Source organism: Molossus molossus, unplaced genomic scaffold (assembly GCF_014108415.1).
Source record: "Molossus molossus isolate mMolMol1 unplaced genomic scaffold, mMolMol1.p scaffold_m16_p_7, whole genome shotgun sequence".
NCBI lineage: Eukaryota > Metazoa > Chordata > Mammalia > Chiroptera > Molossidae > Molossus > Molossus molossus.
In genome coordinates this window covers 61,436,442-61,462,574 of record NW_023425401.1, presented here as the reverse complement: position 1 = coordinate 61,462,574, position 26,133 = coordinate 61,436,442, and the positions used below count along the sequence as shown (strand labels likewise).

Sequence of the window (26,133 nt, the reverse complement as noted above, 5' to 3'; positions counted from 1 at the left end):
GCCAGAGGGGCAGAAGCAATATTCCAGCCTCAGTGGCCAGCAACCACTACAGTTAAACCTGATGACAAGAGTGGACATGCAGTGAAGCGATGTGGTAGCAGCAGACTAGTGGCCACCACTATCAGACCAAAGCTATAGACTCACAAGCCCCTCTCCCATCCCCACCCATCATAGTGAAACCTGGTAGAGGCAGCAGAGATGCCTCAGATAGCACAGCTTGGTTGGCACTGGTAACTCACAGGCCCAGAGCCCCATCACCAGCTATATTCCATCACAGGGATAGTAACCTAAGAACAAAGCAACCCGGACACAGAGAAGATGCCCACCTCCACAGGTAATATGAAGCATTTTTCTAAACCAAGACCACACCAACTGAGACCTCAGAGATGCCAGTATTACTGGTAAGAAAAAACAAAAACTTGCACTATAGCACCATCTACTGGAGAACAAAAGACAGATCTCAACCTAATCTGCTAATTCTTTACAAACTGAACAGCACCAAAAAAGAAAAGTTCACTACCTCAAATGACCAGGCAGAGAAACAATCTGTCGAGTACCATAAATATCCAAGGTAACAGGGTAGCTCAGAATGAAACTGAAAAGTCCCAGAAACCAAACTCAGAGGCATGGAAGACTGTGATTTAAATGACAGAGAATTCAAGACTGCAGTTATGAAAAAAACTCAGTAAGATACAAACACAGAGAAGCACTTCAATGAGCTCAGGAAAAAACATCAACAAAGAAAAGGAGTACTTAAATAAGAGACTGAAACTATAAAAAAGAACCAAACAAATTTTGGAGCTGAAGAACTCAGTAACTGAGATGAAGAATGCACGAGACAGCCTGGAAAAAAACAGACCAGTTGGAAGAGAGAATTAGCCAGCTTGAAGACAAATCTAGAAATTACTCAAGAGGAAGAAGAGTGAGAAATAAAAGTTAAAAAAAAAAAAATTAAAGGGCAATACAAGAACTATCTAACTCTATTAGAAAGATCAACATAAGGATAATGGGTATACCAGAAGGAGAACTGAGGAAGAAAGAAACAGACAGACTATTCAAACAAACAATCGATGAGAACGTTCCAAATCTAGCTTGTTCAACAAGAACACCTTTCTCGATGCAAAAAGACCTTCTCCACGACACACTATTAAAAAACTGTCAAAAGTTAAGGACAGAATTCTCAAGGCAGCTAGGGAGAAAAAACTGCAACCTACAAAGAAAATCACATTAGATTACTATGGATTTTTCAACAAAAACTTTACAAGCCAGGAGAGAACAAAATGAAATATTCAAAATATTGAAAGAAAGAAACAACCAGTCAAGAATAATATATTCAGCAAAGTTATTCTTTAGATCTGGAAGAGAAATAAAGGCTATCCCCGACAAAAAAAGAGCTGAGGGAATTTATCCCAAGACTTTCATTATAAGAAATATTGAAAGGAACTCTTCTAACTGAAACAAAAAATAAAATATTTAAAACTTTGAGTCAGATGCCAGATAGAAGCAGGAAATTGCAACTCTATTTCAGAATAGAGTATTAAACACCTAATTCTAATATAAAGATTAAAGGGGAGCCCTGGCTAGTTTAGCTCAGGGGAGTAGCGGGTTTGATTCCTAGTCAAAGGCACGTACCTGGGTTGCAAGTTCAATCCCCAGCCCTGGTCAGGGTCATGTGGGAGGCAACCAATCTACGTGTCCCTCTCACATCGATATCTATCTGTCTCTAGCCCCGTCACTCCCTTCCACTCTAAAAAAAAAAAAAAAAAAAAAATCAATGGGAAATATCCTCATTCAAGAATATTTTTTCCATTGAATTTTAGAGGGGGGGGAGAGAAAGAGGGGAACATTAATCAGTTGCCTCCCATACATGCCCCGACCAGGGCAGGACTGAACCTGCAACCCAGGTACACGCTCTTGACCAGGAATCTTGGACCCTTTGATGCACAGGCAGGTGCACTAAACACTGAACACACTGGCCAGAGTAAGAAAAACCTTTTTTAAAAGACTACAAAAATTCTGCAATTTGGAAACAAACACACAGCATAAAAAGGGATGATTTGTAACAACAAAAGCATAAAAGGAGAGAGGAAAAGGATTGAACTTGCACAGGCGAATGAAGATTAAGATGCAATTAGAGCCCTGGCTGGTTTGGCTCGGCAATTAGAGCGTCGGCCTGTGGACCAGACAGAAAGATGCAATTAGAAGAAAAAGGACTACTGTATGTATGATGAGATCTGGCATGTTAAGGGTGGTATGGCCATAGATACTACTGTATGTATGAAACTTTTTTTACATAATTTTAATGGTAACCACAAAACAAAAAGCTATAGCTGAGACACATAGCATTAAACAATAGGAAAAACATCACAGAATAGCAACAAACTAAAATGGCAGACAGAAACACAAAGGAAAAGAAGATCTGGGGAGGGGCAGGGGGCCAAGGAGCAAAAAATCAGAAATATACATAATACTCTCAACAATAAAAAAATGAATTAAAACAAAAAAACAATAGAGATACAGAACTAGAAAACAAACAATAAAATGGCTACTGTAAGTTCTCATATATCAATAATCACCCTCAATGTAAGTGCACTGAACTCACCAATCAAGAGGTACAGAGTAATGTTGGTGGTCTAGTGGTGAGCATAGCTGCCTTCCAAAAGGCACAGTAGTGGAATGAATTAAAAAATAAGACCCAACTATATATTGCCTTCAGGAGACCCATCTCAGCTGCAAAGACAAACACAGGCTCAAAGTGAAATGGAAGATGAAACTCCAAGCAAGTGGCATCCAGAAAAAAGTGGGTATAGCCATACTTATATCAGAGAAAAACAGATTTCAACAGAAAAAAAGTAATGAGATAGAAATTGACATTTATAATGATAAAGGGGACACTTTGTCAAGAAGATATAACACTTATCAATTCATATGCACCCAACCTGGGAGCATCAAAACTTATAAAGCAATTAACAGACCTAAAGGAAGAAACTGACAAAAATACAATTATGATTGGGGACCTACATACCCCACTGACAACAACAGATAGATCATATAAGTCAATAAGGGGATATTAGCCATAAATAACTCTAGGTCAAATGGGTATAATAGATATTTATAAAACTTTCTATCCCAAAACAATAGAATATACATTATTCTCAAGTGCACATGGAACATTCTCAAGGACTGACCATATGTTGGGACACAAAACTAATCTTGACAAATTTAAGATGACTAAAATCATACTAAGCATATTTTCCAACCAAAATACTATGAAACTGGAAATTAACTATAAGAAAAAAGCTAAGAAAACCATAATATGTGGATATTAAATAACATGCTACTGAACAACTATTGGGTCAAAGAAGAAATAAAAGGTAAGATCAAAAGATAGAGACAAATGAAAATGACAATACAACATACCAAAAATTGGGGGGATGCGTAAAAGCAATACTAAGGGGAAAGTGAACAGCATTACAGGTCTACCTCCAGAAACAAGAAATATCTCAATCTTTATGCCTTAGAAACCAGAAAAAAACAGAACTAACAACAAGTGAAGCCTAAAGTCAGTAGAAGGAAAATAAAAATTAGAGCAGAAATAAATGAAATAGAGAACAAAAAACAATAGAAAAAAATTAGTGAAACAAAGACCTGGTTCTTTGAAAAGATAAATAACACTGACAAACCTCTAGCTAGACTCAGCAAGGAAAAGAGAGAAAAGACTCAAATAAAATCAGAAATGAAAGAGAAGTTACAAGGAACATCACAGAATTATAAAGGTTTATACAAGATTACTATGAAAAGTTATACGCCACAACATTTGATAATCTAGAAGAAATGAACATATTCTTAGAAATATATAACCTTCCTAAACTGAATCATAAAGAACTAGAAAACTTAAATAGACCAATCACTAGTAAAAAAATTGACACCCTGGCCAGTTTGGTTCAGGGGTTGGAGCGTTGGCCTGAGGACCAGTGTCCCAGGTTCGGTTCCCACTAGGGGCACGTACCAAAAAAAAAGAAAAAGAAAATTGAAAAAGTAATCAAAATTAAATTAGGTTTAAAAAAATCGAAATTCCAGCCACGGCCAGCAGGAAAAAAAAAAAATCCGAATTCATAAAGCAAAGGATACAAGATTTTCATATGACTACAGGCTCATTATGTGCTTAAACAAACAGACTGGTATTAAAGGGTTACATTAAAAGAAATATATTACACATATCAAAAGACATTCTCTCCAAATTCCAGATTACATTTACAAATAATCCTAACTGACTAAACTGGATCAAAGGATAATGACAAAATAATGGATTTAATAAGAAGCATTAAGAAAAGCAACGAAGATTCAAGGAGTTTATGGTTCTGTAGGAAAGACAGACATAAACAAATAAGTGCAATAAACTGTTATTAGAGATGATAAAAAGATGTAGACATGATATACTAGACTCAAAAATAGAAAGACTTGAACTTTCTTAATAGAAGTGTTCACTACCCTGGCTGGTTTGGTTCAGCGGTTAGAGTGTCAGTCTGTCCCTGGCCCTGGTCAGCTCGTGCAGGAGGCAACCAGTCAATGTGTCTCTCTCACACTGGTGTCTCTCTCTCTCTCTCTCTCTCTCTTTCTCTCTCTCTCTCTCTCTCTCTCCCTCCCTCCCTCCCTCCCACCCTCCCATTTTATCTGATGATAAACAAAAATATCCTCGGGTGAGGATTAAAAAAAAAAAAGAAGTCTTCAAGAAAAAGGTAACTTCTAAGCTGACTATTGAAAGTTTTTATAGCAGCCCAGCCAGTGTGGCTCAGCGGTTGAGCGTCAATCCATGCTCTGAGAGGTTGCAGGTTCAACTCCTGGTCAGGGCACATGCCCAGGTTGTGGGCCCGATTCCCACTGCGGGGCATGCAGGAGGCTGCCAATCAATGTTCTCTCTCATCGATGTTTCTATCTCTCTCTCCCTTCCCCTTACTCTCTCTCTGTAATATCAATCAAAGAAAAAAAAGAAAGTTATGGCAACAAATGTTTTTTGGGTAAAAGTTTTTTTTAAAAGCCACTATGCTACATGCTAAGGACATAGTAAATGAAACAACCATGATCTCTGCCCTCATCAAGTTTGAGTTATTGAAAGAGAGACAAGTGAACAAGTAATATCAAGAAAGCGAGATAAACCCTGGCAGGTGTGAATTAGTGGTTCGAGCGTCAGCCCCTAGACCAAAGAGTCCTGGGTTCAATTACTGGTCAAGGGCACATACCTCGGTTTCAGGTTCAATCCCTGACCCCAGTAGGGGTCACTCAGGAGGCAACCAAACTGATGTCTCTCTCTCACATCGATGTCTCTCTCTCTCTCCCTTCACTCCCTCCCAATCCATCTAAAACAAAAATCAATGAAAAAATATCCTCAGGTGAGGATTAAAAAGAAAGTGAGATAATACTCTAAAACAAGAAGCATGGAACAATGCGATGGAACACTCAGCATGAGTACCTCAGGACATCTAGGGTAGTCAGGGAGGGTAAAGGGCTCATTAGAGTGCAGAGAATAGAGGGAAGAAATGTTCCAAACGGAAGTCCTACAGATGAAAGAAAGCACAACTTGCTCAGGAACTGATACTTTAATATGACTAGAATAAAGTTTGTTTTGTTTTGTTTGTTTTTAATCCTCACCCGGACATTTTTCAATATTTTGTTCAGATAGAGTGTGGGGGGGGGGGGATAGAAACATGACATGAAGGGGACAATAGAGTGGTTGCCACCCACACGACCCAACCAGGGCTGGGGACAAACTGCAACTGAAGTACGTGCCCTTAGCGGAAACTGAACCCAGGTCTCTGGACCGCAGGCCGATGTTTTAACCCACTGAGCAAAACTGGCCAGGGCTAGAACGCAGTCTGATAGGAGAGGGGCTAGCAATGAAGTTGCAGATTGGAGCCAGTTCCACAGCAGGCTGACCTTTAAATAACATTTAAGAGTTTGGGTTTATCCTAACAGCTATAGTGAATCACTGAAGGGATTTTAGCAGGGAAGGGACATGGTTACATTTATGTCAAGGCAAGATCACTCTAGCCACCTTGGGGAATATAAATTAGAAAAAGATGAAAGAAACCAGAGAAACCTAGGGCAAGGCATGCTGCTGGCCTGAGCGGGGATCTAAGCAGGTACATGAAAAGAGTATAGCCCTGGCTGGGTGGCTCAGTTGGTTGGAGCATCATCCTGTACACCAAAAAGGTTATGGGTTCGAGTCCCAGTCAGGGCACATACCCAAGTTGTGGGTTCAATCCCCAGTCAGGGTGTGCATAGGAGGCAACCAATTAATTTTTCTCTCTCTCACTCTTTTCCTTCCTCACTTTCTAAAACTCAATAAAAACATATCCTCGGGCCCTGGCCGGTTTGGCTCAGCGGTTAGAGCGCCCGCCTGCGGTCCAGAGAGACCCGGGTTCGGTTCCCGCTAAGGGCATGTACCTTGGTTGCAGTTTGTCCCCGGCTCTGGTTGGTCGTGCGGGTGGCAGCCACTCGATGTGTCCCTTTCACATCGATGTTTCTCTCTCTCTCTCTTCCTCTCTCTCCCTCCCACTCTGTCTGTACAAAAAATGGAAAAATGTCCTCGGGTGAGGATAAAAAAAAAAAAAACAAAAAATAACATATCCTCAGATGAGGATTTTTTTTAAAAAAAGAACATATTCATGAGATCTGTACCAGATAGTATCACATTATGGAACTTAGTATGGAACACGAAGGCATGGGAGAAATCATGTATAACTCCCAAACTTCTTGCTTAGGCTTCTAGATGGACAGCAGTACCACTCACTCAGATGGGAAATGTTAGAAAAGAATAGGTTGTTTTGTTTTCTTAAATATGTTTTTATTGATTTTTTAGAGAGAAAGGAAGGGAGAGAGAGACAGAAACATCGATAGGCTGCCTCCTGCACGTCCTCCCCTGGGGATCAAGCCCACAACCTGGGCATGTGCCCAGACCAGGAATCAAACCAGGACCTCTCAGTCCAAGGGACAATGCTCGATCCACTGAGCCACATGGGCCAGGAGGCCTTGTGATGTTTATTTTTGAGTTTTTCTGGTCTTCGAACTCTCCCCTACTTTTGTTTGCTTCTTATTTACATTTAAACATGCCTCTCTGTGGACATCTATGTGCCATTCACACATGCTCAGATGCATTTGCACTCACAGACACAGGCTATGTACACATAAGTAAACCTTTTCTTGACCCCACATCCTCCTTTAGTTATTAATTTCCCTCTCACCTTTTCACCAATTCCTACTATACTCCTCACTCAGTCCTTGGCTTCTGGTGCCATCAAATTGCTCTTGACAAAACACGAATGGATTTATTACTTAGTCCAGTGGACTATTTTCTTCACTGCTTTATTTGGTAGCAGCCAGCACTGCTGACTTTCTTGCCTCTGAAACTCTTCCCCTAGCTTCTCTGATTCCATACACTACTGGTTTCTGTCTACCCTTTGGGCTGACTTCTCTATTTTCTATGCAGGTTTCCCTCAAATTGTTAGTATTACTCTATATTCTGTCTCAGGATTCTATTCCAGACCCATATTGTCTTTTCACAGAATATTCTCTTCACTCCTACCTCAGTTATTTAAGCACTTATAAATATTTGCAACCTAATTGTTTCTCCTTGTCTCTAAACTTTACATCTGAATGCCTACCAGCATATCTACTTGGAGGTCTTGCAGGTCCTCATTTCAGTAAATGTATAATTTAACCTTTCCCCTTCCCCTCCTCCTTCTCCCACCTCAAAACAAGCAAAACAAAACCTATTCTTGCCGGCCAGCCCAGCCATTGTGGCTCAGTACATTGAATGTCATCCCACATTGATGTTTCTATCTGTCTCTCCCTTCCTCTCTCTCTAAAAAAAACCAATAAAAACATATTTTAAAAAGAATAAAATAAAACAAAAATCGCAAGGCCAAGGTCCTAAGAAGGCAAGATATGATACAATACTAAGCAGAGGTGAAAGGCTCCATCTTAGGAAAAATAGCATTTCCACAGTGATAGAAGAGAAGATCAAGAGAATGGGTGTAATGGGGTAAAAACACTTTTAAAATCTGGGGCATCAGATTGAGGAAATTTCATCTGATGGTTTACCTTTATGATATTTAGGAGACAAGGTCATTTACAGGCAGAGGAAGACAGTGTACTGGCAGAGATTTGAGACAAGTGGGAAATGAAACTGCCACTGAAGACACCAGGAGAGTGTAACCAACTAGGGAAGTAATGGGAATGTCAGCAGACTGAGGTTCCTGTTGAGATTTATGACCAAGAATTTATACTGGCATTAACCTGCAGGGTGTGTGTTTTTCTCCTGGTGTAGTCAATAGCCTGGATATAGCATAAAGAAGGCAGGACCAGAGTTTTGCCATACAAGTATGACAGCAAGGCAAGGAACTCAACACGTGTGAGACAGTAGTTAAAATGACAAACTATAGAATCTAAGCTGAGCTGGAAAGCAGTCAAGACAGGAAAGGGAAGACAGCAAAAACGAAGAGGGTTCTATGGGCTAGAAAACCTGATAAAGTTAAAATGCTTGTTTACTAGAAATAACTGAGTAAGAGAGGAAAGGAGGTATGGTTAGAGAATAAAATGTCTAGTTTGTGATTTTAGAAGTAGAGCAATTCTTGTTGATTGCAAAGTAAAACGGCCGTGGGAAAGGATAACTGAAATTAAGGGAAGAGGTTACTAGAAATGCAGGAAAGTTGTCGGATGCACAAGAAGGGAGAACAAGGCAGGCAGAAGGTATGAAATAACATGGTATTCAGAGAACTGCAAGTAATTTGACATTTCTAACATGTAAGTTAAGAGTGACTGAAAGGAGGATGGAGAGAAAAGAAAGAGCCAGATCATGTAAGTCCTGGTCTTTATCTGAAATACAATTTGCTCAGAATGAGAGCTGCTTTCTCACAGGTTGAAGGGCGTGAAGGCTGTCAGATTTAAATAGCTGAAGGACTGCCAAGATTTTTTAAAAAATTAGTCAAGTTCTAGGGAACAGGGAGGATGGAAGATACAGTGAAACAAATTTCAAAATAAAAGAGAATGTTCCAATGACTAATGATTAATGATAACTCTTTACTACTAGAAGCATTTAAGCAAAACTCAACGCCGATCTGCCTGCAACATTATACAAAGAATCAAATAGGGGACTGTTAAGTCGCTTCCAACCCCATGGAGATAATAAGAGACAGAGAAGACATCACTTACCAATTCTACACCTATTACTCCTGCACCAATGACCACCATCTTCTCTGGAACTTTTTTTAAAGATAAAGCACCTGTAGATGATACCACTGTATCTTCATCAATCTATTTTTAAAAAGATACAATCAAAATTATTTGGAAAAACCTACTGATTTATAATCTGTGATCTCATTCAGTATAATCAATAAAAATATTGTCATTTATTTGTTTAGGTATCCATGACTTCTATCCATATACTCAATAAAAATTAAAATATTTAAAATTTTATCATTCAGCATATCAAAACAGCATGGTCAACTTTAACTTCATGCTGAATTCAAATATATCTTAATGTAAAGTGTTCTATTTCTGGTCAAAATCACTGCAGAATAAAGAGAAGCAACTTCCCAAAGTTGACATACAGTCAACTTGTATGACAACTTGACAACTGTATGTCAACATATAGTATTTCAGTAAGAAATCTCTCAAAGTTCATAAATAGCACGAATAAAGTAGTTTATAAAATACACTTTTGAAGAAAGGTTTTGACAATTGTAAAAAGTATAAATACCGTGATTCCAGGAAAAGGAGTAACTTCTGAACCTGTAGCTATAAGAATGTTCTTTGTATCAATAATTTGAGTGCTGCCATCGGCTTTCGTAGCAGTGACTTGGTTTTTGCCAGTTATCTTTCCATATCCATTTACATGAACAACCTTTAAAAATATATATATAAATTCACAAAGTTTAAGATAAATTTTTTGATAAACAAACATGATTAACAGCAAGAAATTACTCTATTAAATAATTACCCAATACAAAATGCTTCCTTACTTAGTAATGCTATACATGGAGCAGCAAAAAATTCGCTATATATTTCAGGTTAGCATACTGTTTTAAATTAAATAACTATCTGCCAGCAGCCAAGTTCTAACAGCATCACGCTAACAGCATAAAGCAACATTTAATGTGTATATAAAATAAAGCAAAAATGTGAACACTGAACACACTGACCTTATTCTGTTTGAATAGGTGTGCAATTCCACCTGTTAAAGCTTTCACTGCAGTACTCTTCTGCTCCATCATCTTCTCTAAATTCAAGCGAACTTCAGACACTGTAATTTGTTAAATAAATCTTTAGTACTTAGCTAAATTCTTCAAGCAGTGTATAATATTTTTCACTAATCAAGGTCTGGAAATTTTCAGCCTAATGCTTATAGAACTATATAAGTCAGTATTACCATTTTTAAATCTGATAACTGATATAATAATCCTAGCTGGCAAAAGGCCAACAGCATCATACCACAATAACATAACCTATCAAACACTATAAAAAAAATCCACATTTGTACTGGCCGGTCTGGCTCAGCGGTTAGAGCATCGGCCTGAGGTCCAGAGAGACTGGGTCGGTTCCTGCTAAGGGCACATACCGCGGTTGCAGTTTGTCTCCAGCCCTGGTAGGGTCGTGCTAGAGGCAGCCACTCGATGCGTCCCTTTCACATTGATGTTTCTTTCTTTCTCTCTCTCTCTTCCTCTCTATCCCTCCCACTCTATCAGAAAAAAAAAATGGAAAAATGTCCTCGGGTGATAAAAAAAAAAAAAAAAAAATCCACCTTTGGGGAAAATGCAGTCCAAAATAAAATATTTCCCACTGTGACAACATAGTCTCCAAACACCTTATGATGATCATAAGTCTGGACAAGATTTAAGCAGAAATGGCAAAGCAAAACATCACCTAAAACTTTAAATAAAAGGAAATGCTAAATTTCATGAAACAAAAACTAATAAAAATACACACGAGAAAACTTCAAATACAGAAGATGAATATAAGAGTTTAATCACTCCTTTAACTCAGAAGAGAACGTTTAAGCAACAATATAAGAGGATAAAGAAGCTCAACTCAAAGAACTTTAGAAGGGTACCTTAGAAATCAGCTCATGCAATCAATACCTATTACAGATGAGAAAGCAAAGACCCTGAGAGATTTGATTTACCTAAGGTCACAGAGCTAGAACATGGATCTTTGCCTACAATGCATGTCTCTTGACTAACCCTATCTCTTCTTTCCTTAGAGGGTAAGGAAAATGGGTTTTGATTTCACTCTTCATCTAGTTTAATACAGTATTTGCTTTAGTGTATATACATCACCTCTATACCCAAGGGACTGCCTACATTATAGCCCATTCTTTCAAAAATCTACTGCTACAAAGAAAAAACAGCCCTCCAGCATGTGTTTAAGCCCTTTCTAGAACAGACTACCCTTCTAGATGTATCTATTAACAATGATTAGAGAGAAAGAATAAAATAACAGCCCCAAACCAATGGCAGAAGACAAACCAAATTAAAATTTTATAAAATGTCCTTTTCAACTATGCCACATCACTCCCTCTCTCCTCTGCTCTTTCCACTTTTAACACTTTAGGTAGACCTTCCTTCCTTCAACTGCCCATAGTACTCAGTAATCCAATAGCCACCCCAGTGATTTCCAGGTTTCAGGAAAATGAAAACTGACTCTTCACACACACTCATTCACACACATACATAGTAGACTTCATGCAAAAGTTGACAAAGGAATCGATATCATGGTAGAAATCTATTAAGCTGTCTTTCTAAAATAAATCTTTCTATTTATTTTTTAAATAAATTTTTATTGAGGGAGAGAGAAATCGAGACATAAAAATATATTTTTATAGAGAGAGACATAAAAATATCAATGTGAGAGAGAAATATCAATCAGCTACCTCCTGCGTGCTCCGCAGTGGGGATCAAGCCTGCAACCCAGGCATGTGTCCTGACCAGGAATCAAACCAGGATCTCTCAGTCCATGGGACAATGCTCAATCCACTTGGCCACACTGGCCAGGCAATCCTTCTATATTTTAAATATCTTCTTCTCACTTTTCCCTCACTAAACATTTATTACACACATATCAGACACATATAAGTCTTTAGCCAGAAAAGTCAAGTCAAATATGGCTGGTAATATCATTAAATACGGAAAGTTGACTTACTTTCAATTCCCCTAGATGCAAAATCTTTTCCATGGGCCATGTGGTAGTAATGAGAATTATTTAATAAAGCCTAAAGGATATAAGACAAAATTACTAAATTTTCAAAAGCAGACTACATACAATCAAAAAGCACTTATGAAATGACAGCCTGTACATGGAATAGTACATAGGACTACACCAAGTCAATTTCTCTAATTAATCTAAGACAAACAATAATAACATAAAAAATATTTAACAAATAAGAATAAAAAACAAAACATCTTTACTTCTATAGAAGCAAAGACATTAAATACACATTTCAGGGTGGCAGGTGAAAAAGTCAGTCATGTTTACTAAATACATAAAGTAACTAAAAGAATTTACTACCTACTATCTGTTTCACTGGTAAAGAAAAGCTAAAGAGAAAAAAAAGGCTAGGTATTATGAGACAAGAAAACTATTTCAGGAATGTATAGCTGACTGGTAACAGCACTCTAAATTTTACAAAAGAAAAATATTTGTTTGTTTTTTATCACCCATGGGTTGTTTATTTTTCAATAACTGTTTTAGTCTAATATTCTAGTCTCAATCCAACTGGTGGCCAATGAAAAATGTACAAAAATGTATGCTTACCTTAGAAGGAATACAACCAACATTCAAACATGTTCCACCAAGTGTTTCATTTTTCTCAACACAAACTGTCTACAACCAAAGAAAACATTATTTAACTGCATATTAAGTTGCAGTGTTTCAGTCCAATAAAATTCCAAATATATTTCTTTTCCTTCTTCTACAAAAGAAGCTACTCAAGCTGAGTTTGTGAGCAAAAAATATACTACTTTATAACTTACCGTTTGAATACCAAACTCAAGCTAGTTAAGTGAATTATTCTAAGAGATATTTTTGTTTAAGATTACCAAATATATGCTTTTAGCTCTATTTCTATATCTTTCAAAGGGTGATTAGAAGCCAAAATGAAAAGTACTGGGGGAAGGGAAAAAATAATGGACTTCATTTTCCACCCCTTCATGAGAATACTCCAAACCTCTCTAGAACCCTCTCTTCATTAGTCTCAGGCTTAAATATAATCTATAGAATTAAGAAATTATTCACCATTATTATTACCAGCAAAGTATTTTGTGAATAAGATCAACTACTGCCAAATAAAAATGAATCAAAACCTAGTTTTAGTCTACCCCTTACCTTGAAGCCTAACTGGGCAGCTTTAATAGCAGCAACGTATCCTCCAGGACCAGAACCTACCACTGTTACATCGGCATCAACTACAATAAAAGCAAATTGATATAAAACAGTAAATTGCTTAATATTGACCAAAATCAGTACACTAAAAAAACAACAGCCTGATGTGTCCCTTTCACATCAATGTTTCTCTCTCTTTCTTCCTCTCCCTCTCTCCCATTCTATCTGAACAAAAAATGAAAAAATATCTTCGGGTGAAGATAAAAAAAAAAAAAAAGTTAGGAGAGTCTCCCTGCTCCACTATTCTTACAACTTCAATTACTGTAGCATTTAGCAGTTTTTAACATAGTTTTTCTTTTCTTTTTTTTTTTTTTAGTAGTTGTCAGGGGCTGAGGGGAGGAGAAAAATGGAGTGCTGTAATTTATTCATTTATTTATTTTTTCTTTTTTTCCTTTATTGATTTTAGAGAGAGAGGAAGTGAGAGGGAGAGACAGAAACATCAATGAGAGAGAACATCGATTGGCCACCTCCTGCATGGCCCCCTCTGGGGATCGGGCCCACAACCTGGGCATGTGTACTGACGGGAAATCGAACCTGAGACCTCTTGGTGCATGGGTGGACGCTCAATCACTGAGCCACATCGGCTGGACTTAACACATTTTGTTTTTAACATGCTAGTCTGATTCTCAGAACTTCCTTTGAGGAAGGTAAGAATGGCATATATCTAACATTTCACAGATAAGAAACACAAGGTTCAGAGAAGTAAATTAACTTGCCCAAGATCATCTAGCAAGCAAGCGACAGAGAGAAAATTAAGCTTTTTGTCTCTACTCCCAGTTGGTCTTTCCATTAGTCAATCCTATTCCTTTCCTCAGTTTCAACTATCATAACCTAAAATCCCCAACAGCAATAATCAACCTTTATAATTACTAGCTATCTGATCTTAGGTCAGTAATTTAACCTGTTTCACCTTCAGTTTCCTCATCTGCAAAATAAAGACCACAAAATATCTACCTCATATGGTCATAATACAGAACAGTGTATGTAAACAGCTTAGAATAGACCTGAAGATGTATAATAAGTATTCTCTATATGGCAGCTACATTCTGACCTACAAAGAAAGCAATTTTAATTTATCATCCCCTCGCCCACAAAGCATACAACTGAGGGGGTGGGACTGCTATTATCATTCAAAAAACCTTAGATGGCCTTGAACAGAATCAGAGAACCTGTGTTGTAAGATAACTAATTAGTTATGCAACCGAAAATCTAAGAATCCACAAAAATAATCCACAAAAATCTAAGAATCCTTTCTATTGAATAAATGAAAGTACTGATTCTCCTCCCTTCTATCAACGCTAATTAGGAGTACTCAATACCTGAACAAAACATAGCTAGTCCAATACATGAAAAAGTATAGCTTCAATTTTTACTGTTGCATTTGTGCTTTTTGGCCACACTGCTTGGTTCACTGATTCATGTTCAGAATTAAATACATAATAAAACATATTTCTATTTTCAAATCTTGAACCAAATTGTGGTAGGCAGTTAGAAAGACGTGCGCCGAGCAAGGACGATGGGCCAGGTATAGAAGGTCACCAGCGTGGAAAGCCCTGGGTGCCTAGCAAAGGACAAATGTAGGGTGGGATCTCATCCCCAGGGTAACTTTCCTCCCCTATTATATAGGTTGTCATGCGATTTGGACCTCTTGACCTTTCCTCCCTAGAGATGATAATCTAGGTGCCAGGTGTATTTCAGCTCCAAGCCCAGAAAATCAGCAAAACCGGACAGTCAACTACACAGAGGACCAGCTGCATTGAATAACGACCCCATGCCCTAGCGCCAGCCAATCAATCAGTGGAGACCCCAACCCTGAAAGGACATACCTGGAAAGCTGATGAACAATCTACTGAGATGTTCCCCTGGGCCCTCCCATGAATTCTCCACCTTTAAAACCCTTAGGATGAAGGACCCAGCAAACTCACCCTCCCAGGAGTACACCAGCGCCTTTCCTCTCCTCCTTCCCTCTTCTCCATCACCTTTACCTTTCTCACTTCTAAGCTCCCAGAGCCCTTCCTTTGCCTCTATAGTTTATTTCCTAAGCCCACTTCTTCCAGGAATTACTTCTTTTACCTCTGTGAGTTTATAAATAAATTTTTTCTTATTGTTTGAGTCTTGGCTCTGAATTCTTTCCTATCCAGAACTCAAGTACCAAGGTTGCTGAACCCAGGTACGGTCAAATACCTGGTGCCATTCCCACCGCTGCCAACAAAAATGATGACCTAATATCCCTTAATTTGGGTTCTGATTTTTAATTTCACAGTAATGTAAATAAATTCCTTTAGAATACCGCTAAAGCACTAGGAAACACAAAAATGAAGGGAAAATAGAAAAGCCTTTATCTAAAGATTTGTAAACTGAGAATAAAGGAGGATACGATCCAGTGACAAACTTTCAAAAATAAGCCAGTATTTAGGGGAAGTATACCAATGTCTGCAATTTACTTTGAAATGCACCAAAAAGGTAAGGTGGATAAATGGATAAATGAATGGGCACATGTGATAATGTATAGTAAAATGTTAATGGAAGAATCGATAAATGTCCACAGTAAAATTCTTATTTTTCTAATGTTTTCAGTTTTTCATAGTAAAATGTTTGAAAAGCAAACCAGGTAGCTCTCACCTGTACAAAAGATGCATGCAAGTGTTTACAATACATGACTCTGACTTACCATCTCCTTGTCAAGAACCATTTCTCAGTTTGGTTCCCATACACAGTTTTAAAAATCAAGACACAGAAAAGTAGTTAAGTGAAATACATTAAGGTATACTTGATGGAAATTTTTATAAAATTAGCATCAGCCTTCAAAGGTGAAAAGAAAAACTAAAAAGAATATACAAATTGGTAGCAGGACAGAAAGATGACTAAGTCAGCAAAAATGGCAAAAAATAGTTGGATAGTAATCTGTATTTCAAGTGGCAATGAAGTACCAGATGAAAGCTATCAAACTGATACTTTAAAAAATGGTACAATGAGACTTCCAATTAAGATGGCGGTATAGCCCTGGACAGTCTGGCTCAGTGATTAGAGCATTAGCCCGCAGATCAGAGAGACTCAAGTTCGGTTCCCACTAAGAACACGTACCTCAGTTGCAGTTTGTTCCCGGCCCTGGTTGGGGTTGTATGGGTGGCAACTGAAAGATGTGTCTCTCTCACGTGGATGTTTCTCTCTCTCTCTTCCTCCCTCTCTCCCTCCTTCTCTATTTGAGGATAAATGCAAAAATGTCCTCAGGTGAGGATAAAAAAATAAAATAAAAAGATGGCGGCATAGGTAAACACGGTACTCGCCTCTTCCCACAACCACATCAAAATTACAACTAAACTACAAAACAACCATCATTCAGAACTACCTGAAATCGAGCTGAATGGAAGTCCTACAATAAAGAATACTAAAGAAGCTATATTAAGACTGGTAAGAGGGGTGGATGCATGGAAGGGCAGGTCCCACACCCATGAGTAGCAGATACAAATCAGGAGGGATGTCTCATTGTGAAGGTCCTCCCCAAGAAGCAAGGGGTCCCAGTCCCACACGAGGTGCCCCAGCTCAGGGTTCCAGTGCCAGGAAGAGAAGTCCCCATAACTTCTGGCTGTAATAACCAGTGGGAATTGAGGCTGAGTGAGGCTGAAGCTGCTGAAGTCCCAGGCAGTTCCTCCGAAAAAGCCCACACACGGACTTACTTAGACTCACTCCTTCTAGGTTCAGTCATGGGAGAGGCAGCTTGAAAGGCACCAGAGACATATGGGGAAGAACCAAGTTGTTTGGCATCTGGACGAGAGGTGGAGAGGCAGTTTTCTCCTAGACAGACATGCTGGCTGAGGCCTTTGTTCCTTTGGTAAGCTCTTTTCCAACAGGGCAGGCAGATAGGCACCATATCTGGGACTCCAGCAACCTGGCTCACACTGTTTGCCTGCCCTGGTGATTCCCTGAGGCCATTCTCCATGGAACCTTTCAGGCCCACCCAAGCTGTTTCCAATGGCTTTACCTTAGGAATGGCCTGTCTGGGCTCATGTTTCGGATTTCCCTAAAATCTCTCAAACAAGCAGCATCTGGCCTTAGTGAGCCCCACACCTCTAGCTAAATGGCCCCAGGACCAGCATGAGCAGCAGCTGGCCTTGGTTCACAGATAGGCCTTGCCTGAGCACCACCAAGCCCAGCACAAGAATCACCCATTTGCAGGTAGTTTTGTAGCTTATGCCTAGTGGCCACTGGTAGAACACAGGCAGCGGCTGACCTTGGCCTGCACCTCCCAGAAGGCCCCAAAGCCAGCACACCCAGTGGACAGCATCCATGCCAAAGTACCGCCACCCAACCACCTCCACAAGCAACACACTCAAGGAGTGGATTTAGTGGGTACCAGAGCCCTGCTGAAGTTAAGTCTTGCTCTGTGTGGTGAGCCCCTGCATAGCTAATCCTCCAAGGTAGTCAGAGGTTGGTGGTCAGTGGTCATAGCCAGTCCTTACAACTGATCAGCCTGAGTAAATCCCTCCCATTGATGTGCTAACAGAAGTCCAGATGCAATTACAACAGAAGGGTGTACAGTCCATATGTGGAGCACATCTCGAGTGCCCAACTCAGTGATCAGGGAGGCTGTGCCACTGGACCCTATAGGACACCTACTACAACAGGCCACTCTACCAAGCTTAAGAGACAGCAGCTCTACCTAATACAAAGAAACAAACACAGGGAGGCAGCCAAAATGAGGACACAAAGAAACATGTAGCAAATGAAAGAACAGAACAAAACTCCAGGAAAAAAAACTAAATACAATGGACATAAACAATCTAACAGATGCAAAGTTCAAAACACTAGTTATAAGGATGCTCAAGGAACTTAGTGAGGATCTCAAGATAAAAATAAGGACCAGTCAGAAATGAAGGATGCACTAACTGAAATAAAGAATAATTTACAGGGAATCAATGATACAGTAGGTGAAGCCAAGAATCAAACCATCAATTTGGAATGTAAGAAAGCAAAAAAAACAACAAAAAAACACCCAATCAAAACAGCAGAAATAAAAAGATTCCCAAAAATGAGGATAGCATAAGGAACCTCTGGGACAACTCCAAGCATGCCAACATTTGCATCCTGGGGATACCTGAAGGAAAAGAGAGAGAGCAAGAAACTGAAAACCTATTTGAAGAAACAGTGACAGAAAACGTCCCCAACTTGGTGAAGAAAATAGACATATAAGCCCAGGAAGCACAGAGTCCCAAACAAGATGAACCCAAGAGCCCTGGCCGGTTTGGCTCAGCGGTTAGAGTGTCAGCCCACAGACCAGAGAGTCCCGGGTTCAGTTCCCGCTAAGAGCACGTACCTCGATTGCAGTTTGTCCCCAGCCCCGGTTGGGATTCGTGTGTGTGGCAACCAGTCAATGAGTCTCTCTCACATCGATGTTTCTCTCTCTCTCTTCCTTCCTCTCTCCCTCCCACTCTATCTGAAGATAAATGCAAAAAAAAAAAAAAAAGGCCTCAGATAAGGATAAAATAAAAACGATGAATCCAAGAGGCCCATACCAAGACATCAAGACATCATCATCAAAATGCAAAAGGTTAAAAACAAAGAGAGAATCTTAAAAGCAGCAAGAAAAAAGCAGTTAGTTACCTACAAAGAAGCTCCCATAAAACCATCAGCCAATTTCTCAAAAGAAACTTTGCAGGCCAGAAAGGAGTGGCAAGAAATATTCAAAGTGGTGAAAACTAAGGACCTACAACCAAGATTACTCTATCCTGCAAAGCTATCACTAAGAATCGATGGACATATAAAGAGTTTCCCAGACCAGAAAAAGCTAAAGGAGTTCATCACCACCAAACCAGTGTTATATGAAATGGTTGAAGGGTCTTCTTGAAGAACAAGAAGATAAAAAATATGAACAATAAAATGGCAATAAATACATACCTGTCAACAACTGAATTGACAAACAAGAGAACAGAAACAGACTCATGGGTATGGAGAACTTTTTGTTGGTTGCCAGATGGGAGAGGAATTGTGGAAATGGGGGAAACACGTAAAGGGATTAAGAAGTACAAATTGGGCCTGGCCAGTGTGGTTCAATGGTTGAGCGTAGATCCATGCACCAAGAAGTTCCTGGTTCAATTCCTGGTCAGGGCACATGCCCAGATTGTGGGCCAAATTCCCAGTGGAGGGCATGCAGGAGGCAGCCAATTAATGTTCTATCTCATTAATGTTTCCATTTTTCTCTCCCTCTCCCTTCCTTCCTGTCTAAAATCTAATCAAAAAGAAAAAAAATTTTTAAAATAAGTACAAATTAGTTGTTAGACTGAGGAATCTCAGAGGGACGGGGAGAGATAAACCAAAGAATTTATATGCATATATGCATAACCAATAGACACAGACTATAGTGTGGGGAAGGAAGGAGGTGAGGGAAGCGGGGAGGAGGGTGTCAATTGAGAAAAAAACAGAGGACATCTATAATACTTCCAACAATAAAGATAAATTTTAAAAAATAAAATAAATAACATAAAATGGTATAATGAGAGGTGACTGGATTTAAAAACATGGCAGTTAATGCCATGATATGAACTGAAAGAAAAAGTGCTCTCCATAATAACGTGCAAATGCTATTTATATCATTATGAGGAAAATAAACAGTGTCAGGTTACAAATAGGTTGTAATCATCAACAAATTACAAGTTATATTAAGAAGTCAGGCTGCAATAATATCTACCATTTTGGGTAACTTACTATGTGCCAGGCAGTGAGCTAAATGCTTCATGTTGCCTATTTAAGCCTCATTACATCTCTATTACATAGTTATTAGCTCCATTTAACAGGGAGAAAATAAGGTGAAGAGTAACTAAATAACTTGCATAAGGTTGCACAACTAGAACATGATCTAGTCAGGATTCAAACTAGGTTCTTTAGATTCTGAAACCTATAGCATATGTTCTCATGCCTTCTAAAACACTCAGATAATCCCATAATTTCCTGGGCAATCAGAAACTCAAAAATCACAAGAAGCTTCTTCATTTTCAGAATTAAATAATTAAATATTTATAAATGTCTATCACTACCTTAAATAGCCTTATATTATAGTTAGAGAAAATAGGCACATATCAAAATGTAGATAAATCAAGATTATTTTTAAAAAGAAAACAGGAATAGGAAGACATATCATAAAGCAGTAATCATTAATTACCGAATTCATTAAACGATATAAAGCTACTTGGCAAGGTTTCTTTGTTGTTGTTTTATTGCAGAGGGAGGGTTGTTGTTTTTAAATTATCAATGCCCTTACTCTTCAGTCTATTTCAGTGACCTTATTCCATATACTTGTCACTACCCCAAACTGCTCTGCCTCTAAAATCTTTAATTCTAATACTTCATTTTCTGATCATAACCCTATAACCCCCTCATTTATAAGAAAGGAGAAATACAGTAAAAGAAAAAAGTTTTGAAGTAAAACAAACCTCAGTTCAAATATAAGCTCTACCACCTCTTAATTCTTGGGCAAATTATTTTACTCTCTGGGCTCTGGTGTAATAGGAATAATAGTGATAGTTAATACCCACATCTCAGGTTTGTGAGGTCAGAGATAATGCATGTTAAGACCTAGGAGGATGTCAAGTGCTTATCAGGCACTTAATAAATGTTTCTTTCCTTCGCAGATCTACCTCCCAACTTCTTCAGTCTTGGAGCCTCCAGTATCATTCCTACCATCCATAACACGTCACACACTGCTATTCCAGTGTTACTACCTGCTAAAACCCAATTTGGACCTTATTCTCCTATTTTTCATTGGTTTCCCTGTCTCTTGTTGGAATAAGTCCAAGTTCCTAAATACAGCAGCTAAATCACTTCAGGAACTATTTCTCCAGCCCTATCTCCCACCACATTCTGCTTATCCACTAAAATCATGCAGTTTGCAAGCTCCAGCAATAGTGAATTACTGTTAACGTACACCCACAGAATTAACTGGTCTACCTATGTACATTCTGTTCCATCTACCTAGAAGTAAATCCTGCATTTATAACCATGCATTTTGCATTATAAACATGACTCTAAGCTCTTGGGCTACCTATAAATGACATGCCATGGTTCTTACAGTCTAATGAGAGACAGAAAAAGAATTATAATAAGCACTCCAATCTGCAACCAGAATGATCTTTAAAAACAGCCCAGCTGGTGTGGTTCAGTGGTTAAGCGTTGACCCATGCACCAAGAGCTCGCCAATTCAATTCCCAGTCGGGCACATGCCCAGGTTTTTGGGCCAAATCCCCAGTGTAGAGCATGCAGGAAGAGGCTAATCAATGCTCTCTCTCTCATCGATGTTTCCATCTCTCTCTTCCTCTCTAATATCAATAAAAAATTAAATTAAAAATAAATCTAATCATATTACTCCCCTGTTTAAAACACTTCAGTGATTTCCAACTACCCTTAAAATAAAGAGTTAGGTTCTTTCATAATCTGGAGAAGTCAACTCAGTCTTCATCAGATTTCAGCCACACCAGCCCTTTTCAAGTTCCTCAAATGCACTATGCTCCTTCTCATATCAAAATATTCCAATGTGCTATTCCTTCTTCCTGGAACACCTCCTCTCACACCTAGTACCACTCCCTTTTCAGATACCAAAATCATTCCTTAGGAAAGAATTCTGTGAACACTCTCAGCCCATATGTAGATTTCATAGCTCCCTATGCTTAGCCTGTGGAGTCCTTATCAGAGTTATAATTAATTATTTATTGGATGTTAGTCTTCCTCAAATAGATTGTAAACTCTATAAAAGCTGCATCTTGTCTGCCTTGTTCAATGTTATATCCCAGCAACTGGCCCCAACAACTAGCACAGAGTAGATATTCCGATTTGTTGAAATAATGAATAAATATGTACTGATTTACCTACTGTGCCATTTTAAGTACTAAACAAGGGTCACAGTCCTTGCCATTAAATACCTCAGATGAATATAAACATATAAGTAAAAATGCTTGTTACTTCATCCAAAGACTTCATACATTGTATCTATGTAAGTATTAAGGGATTTATCATTTATTCAAAGTCAAAGGATCAGTAAATTGACTCATGAGAGCTTAGTTACCTTCATTCCGTTAAAATCTAAGTTCCTGCTCCAAACTGCCCAGTAAATAGAAGGCACTAAATAATCTTTGTTGAATGACTCCAAGAGTGCAGACTTAGCCATGTAGTCTTTAACTGCATGCTTTGGAAATAAAAATCTAACATTTCTACTGTCGTGTGAGCATAGAATAAGTAATATTCCCACTTAACAAAAGAGACAAAGGGTGTATGCCAATTATATCATAATAAAACTAAAAGAACAAAAAGGGAATAACGATTCAACCTGTTTTCCCACCATCAAATTAGTATTTTTTTTAAAGGATTTTTTGACCTGTTCAAAGCTAGGATAAATTACTGTCGATTATTGGTGACAGAATCCTCCCCCTACTCTTTCTTCTAGGAATAAAATCTCCAAAATGATAATAGTTTGACAACAGTTAAGGATATAGCATCAAATTATTTTACAGAATACAGGGAGACTAATGGTCACAGTTTCTCCTAGCTAGTGGTTGGTACAATGAAACTTTAAGACATGATGTGCACCTTCAGTTATAATCATATGGGTGACTACAGTAAATGTCAAAACAGATAATTTCAAATAATCAATATTGTTGGTATGTGGAGGCCAACATACCTTACTACAAGCCCAGGAACTTCCTTTTTAAATACTTTAAAAAATAAAATACAAATCCTTTATAGAAACTACAAAAATATAAAATAAAGAAAATACCCATAAAATACAGCTTCCTTTCAGGTATATCTTTCTAGTTTTAATATGTGCTTTTGATAAGTCCAGCAAGATTTTCATTCAGGATTTGAAAAAAGTCATCTTACCATTCTAAACACTGTTAAACAATCAACACAATCTAACCAGTGGACAGAATAAACTTTTATTTATTTTTTTCAGAAGGCATTTCATTGATTTTTAGAGAGGGAGAGAGAGAGAGAAACACCAATGAGAGAGAACATCAATTGGCCGCCTCCTGCATGCCCCACACTGAGGATTTGGCCCACAACCTGAGCGTATGCCCTGACTAGGAATCAAAGCGGTGACCTCCCGGTGCATGGGTCCATGCTCAACCACTGAGCCAGAATGAACTTTTAAATGTAAATATTGAAAATCACACACACATGGTTCAAAATCCTTCAGTGGTTTCCCATCACACTTAGAGTAAAATCCAAACTCCTTGGCCTGGCTTACAAAACCCTCCAGGATCTGATCTCTGCCTAGCTCTCTGATTTTACATTCTATGAGTCTCTGCTCCAGGCACACCAGCCGTCCTGCAATCCCTTAAACCTTACAATCAAATTCTCACCTCAGACCCTTCTCACTAATATTTCCCTTTGCCTGAAATAATGTTCTCACTCCCTCACTTCATTCAAGCACTTGCTCAGACATATCTCCTCAGAAAAAGCCCCTTACACCTTATCTAAAATAGTGTCTTTTCCTCCCAATTACCTGCTTTAATTTTTCATCACTTCCCAAAATATTTATGTTACTTGTGTATTATCTGTCTTTTATAGAAACAGACTCTAAGTTCCACAATAACAGGGCTTTGCCTTGTTTGCCACCTAGAACACACTAGGTGCTCAATAAACATTTAAGTGAATGCACATATGAACAATTTTGAGGGGAAACTGACTAAATACTTACTTGGCTGATCTGCATAAGTTCTCAGAGGCACTGCAGAAACTCCCTGTAGGCCATGAGATATCCTACTGAAATGCCCTCGCTGGAAGGAAAAAAGATAATGTTCTTATTATGTAAACAAAAAACTACTAAAGGTCATGAAAACCAATGACTTTGAGTAAATGTATTAAGCAATAATTATTAATGTATCTTCCATTGATACCCAGAGGTTACATATCAATTTCTCCTCTTTGATAATAGCGATTAAAGTTTTCAACCTCAGGTTACATTATCTTTCTATAATAAATATTCAAACACCTCATGTCTAACCTAATAAAAAATGCTATTCAATAATGTTTTTATTAAATTTTCAGAAAGCATTGCTTATTTATAAGTACCAGGAATCAATTTAATGCCAAAATTAAAGTTCTTAAAGTTCTAACCCAAGTACCTGAAAAATCTACATCATGACAGTCCTTTTACCTGTAATTATTGTTTCCCAACTCAAATCCCATGTTCCATCTATGAAGATGTTCCTAAATCGTCAACTAGGAACAGAAAATTAGATGCAGTAATTTAGGAAAACACACTAAGTAATGTATTCGTATTCAAGGGCTACTGCACTTTTACAAACTGCATCATAATCTCCACAACAATCTCTAAATACGAATGGCTATTATTACTAAAATAGTGAAGCACAAAGGAACAAAGCAAATACTTCCTATCACAGCAGGCAAACAGAGGCAGGGACAAAACCTACACTGATCTAGTAATGTTCTCTATTCCAAGGCAATTCTTGCATCTGTGACAGGAAGGTAAACCAAAGAAGGCCGGGCCAAATGCCAGTCTTAAATTTTAGTCCGAGCTCTGGCCCTCACTAAATGTATGACGTCCAGCATGCTACATTAACTTTCGGGAACACGGGCTACCCATGCTCGAAACAAAGGAGTTTGATCGCTTTATTATCTTTGGGGGCTCCATCAATATAGTACTCAGCCAAGATCCCACTGGCTGTATTTGGTACGCGGATGAAAAGGGAAAGCTGTCTTGAAGATAACTGCTACAATTCAATATAAGCCCCTAGGAGAGAAGGCAATGGACATTAGCTTCAAGCTGCAAACACGGAAGGGACCTCTGAGGAATTCCTGGGGCTACCCGATGGGAGTGACGGGGTCTGGGTCTTTCAAGCAGTGGCCCTAAGGTAACCTGACCACTGCAGAAAGTTAGGCCATCAGGGACCGAGATCAGGAAAGGGTAGAAAGGAGGGCGAGCCCGGCCGACCATCAGGGACATGAGCAATTTCTACTTCCTCCTCCAAGGTGGAGAGGCCTTTGTGTGACCGCATACCCCATGGCCCTGGCCTAGAAGTAGAGTGTGTGTGACTGCTGGCTGTCACACAACCGGCGGGGCCTCTCCACGGCGGGCCTTTGCCCCGGGCTGCAGCCAGTTCTGATTCGGTTCAGGGCGGAGCCGCGGGTGGTCACTCAGGCCATCCCCCTCGCCCACTCCCACCAGTTAGGCTGCGTCTCGGACCCCGACTGCGGGCCTCTGTCTGCCTCTGGCTCAGCACGACCCCAGTGGGCCCTCACCTTGGCCAAGGAACAGTAGACACGACTCCAGCTCTGCATTTTTCCGCTGCACTTGCCTTTCCCCCAAAGCTTTCACCTCCGCACAGCGCTTCCACCGCCTCGCCAAGGTCTCGGGCCCTGCGCATGCACAAGCGCAGTTGCGTCACTAGTCGGAAGCAGCGCGATTGGCCTGCGCAGTCCGGCGCCGGGATGAGGCGTTCCTGCCAGGCTCCGCGCGGTAACGCTGTCGTGCGGAGCTTAGTGCTTTGTGGCAGCAGGGGATTGAGAGCCGATTTGGGGGAGGTGGTGAAAAAGTGTCCGAAATTGCAAGGTGATCTACTACTTAGAAGGCGAAATAAATAAAAGAGACTCTTCCTTTGTTTAATGCACGCTACAGGAAGTAAAGCTTGACAAGTTCTTAATTGTGTTAGGTTGAGGAATCTAAGCTCTTTCTAGGCATTATCTCTCCAA

General features: G+C 39.2%; 1 protein-coding gene across 2 annotated transcripts in view; it reads right to left on the bottom strand.

The window, feature by feature from the left end:
- DLD (dihydrolipoamide dehydrogenase) overlaps positions 1–25,812 on the bottom strand; it is a 35,150-nt gene extending 9,338 nt beyond the window's left edge. For both annotated transcript variants that reach the window (XR_004957359.1, XM_036246992.1), the window contains exons 1-8: positions 25,684–25,812; positions 24,119–24,197; positions 13,378–13,457; positions 12,808–12,876; positions 12,196–12,265; positions 10,200–10,300; positions 9,758–9,901; positions 9,211–9,312 (exon numbers count right to left, since the gene is read on the bottom strand). Coding sequence is in view for 1 of the 2 variants with exons in the window: in XM_036246992.1 (XP_036102885.1) it covers positions 9,211–9,312; positions 9,758–9,901; positions 10,200–10,300; positions 12,196–12,265; positions 12,808–12,876; positions 13,378–13,457; positions 24,119–24,197; positions 25,684–25,722 (684 nt within the window). In the remaining variant the exon portion in view is untranslated. The remainder of the gene's footprint in view (positions 1–9,210; positions 9,313–9,757; positions 9,902–10,199; positions 10,301–12,195; positions 12,266–12,807; positions 12,877–13,377; positions 13,458–24,118; positions 24,198–25,683) is intronic.
- Between the last annotated feature and the right edge of the window lie 321 nt (positions 25,813–26,133).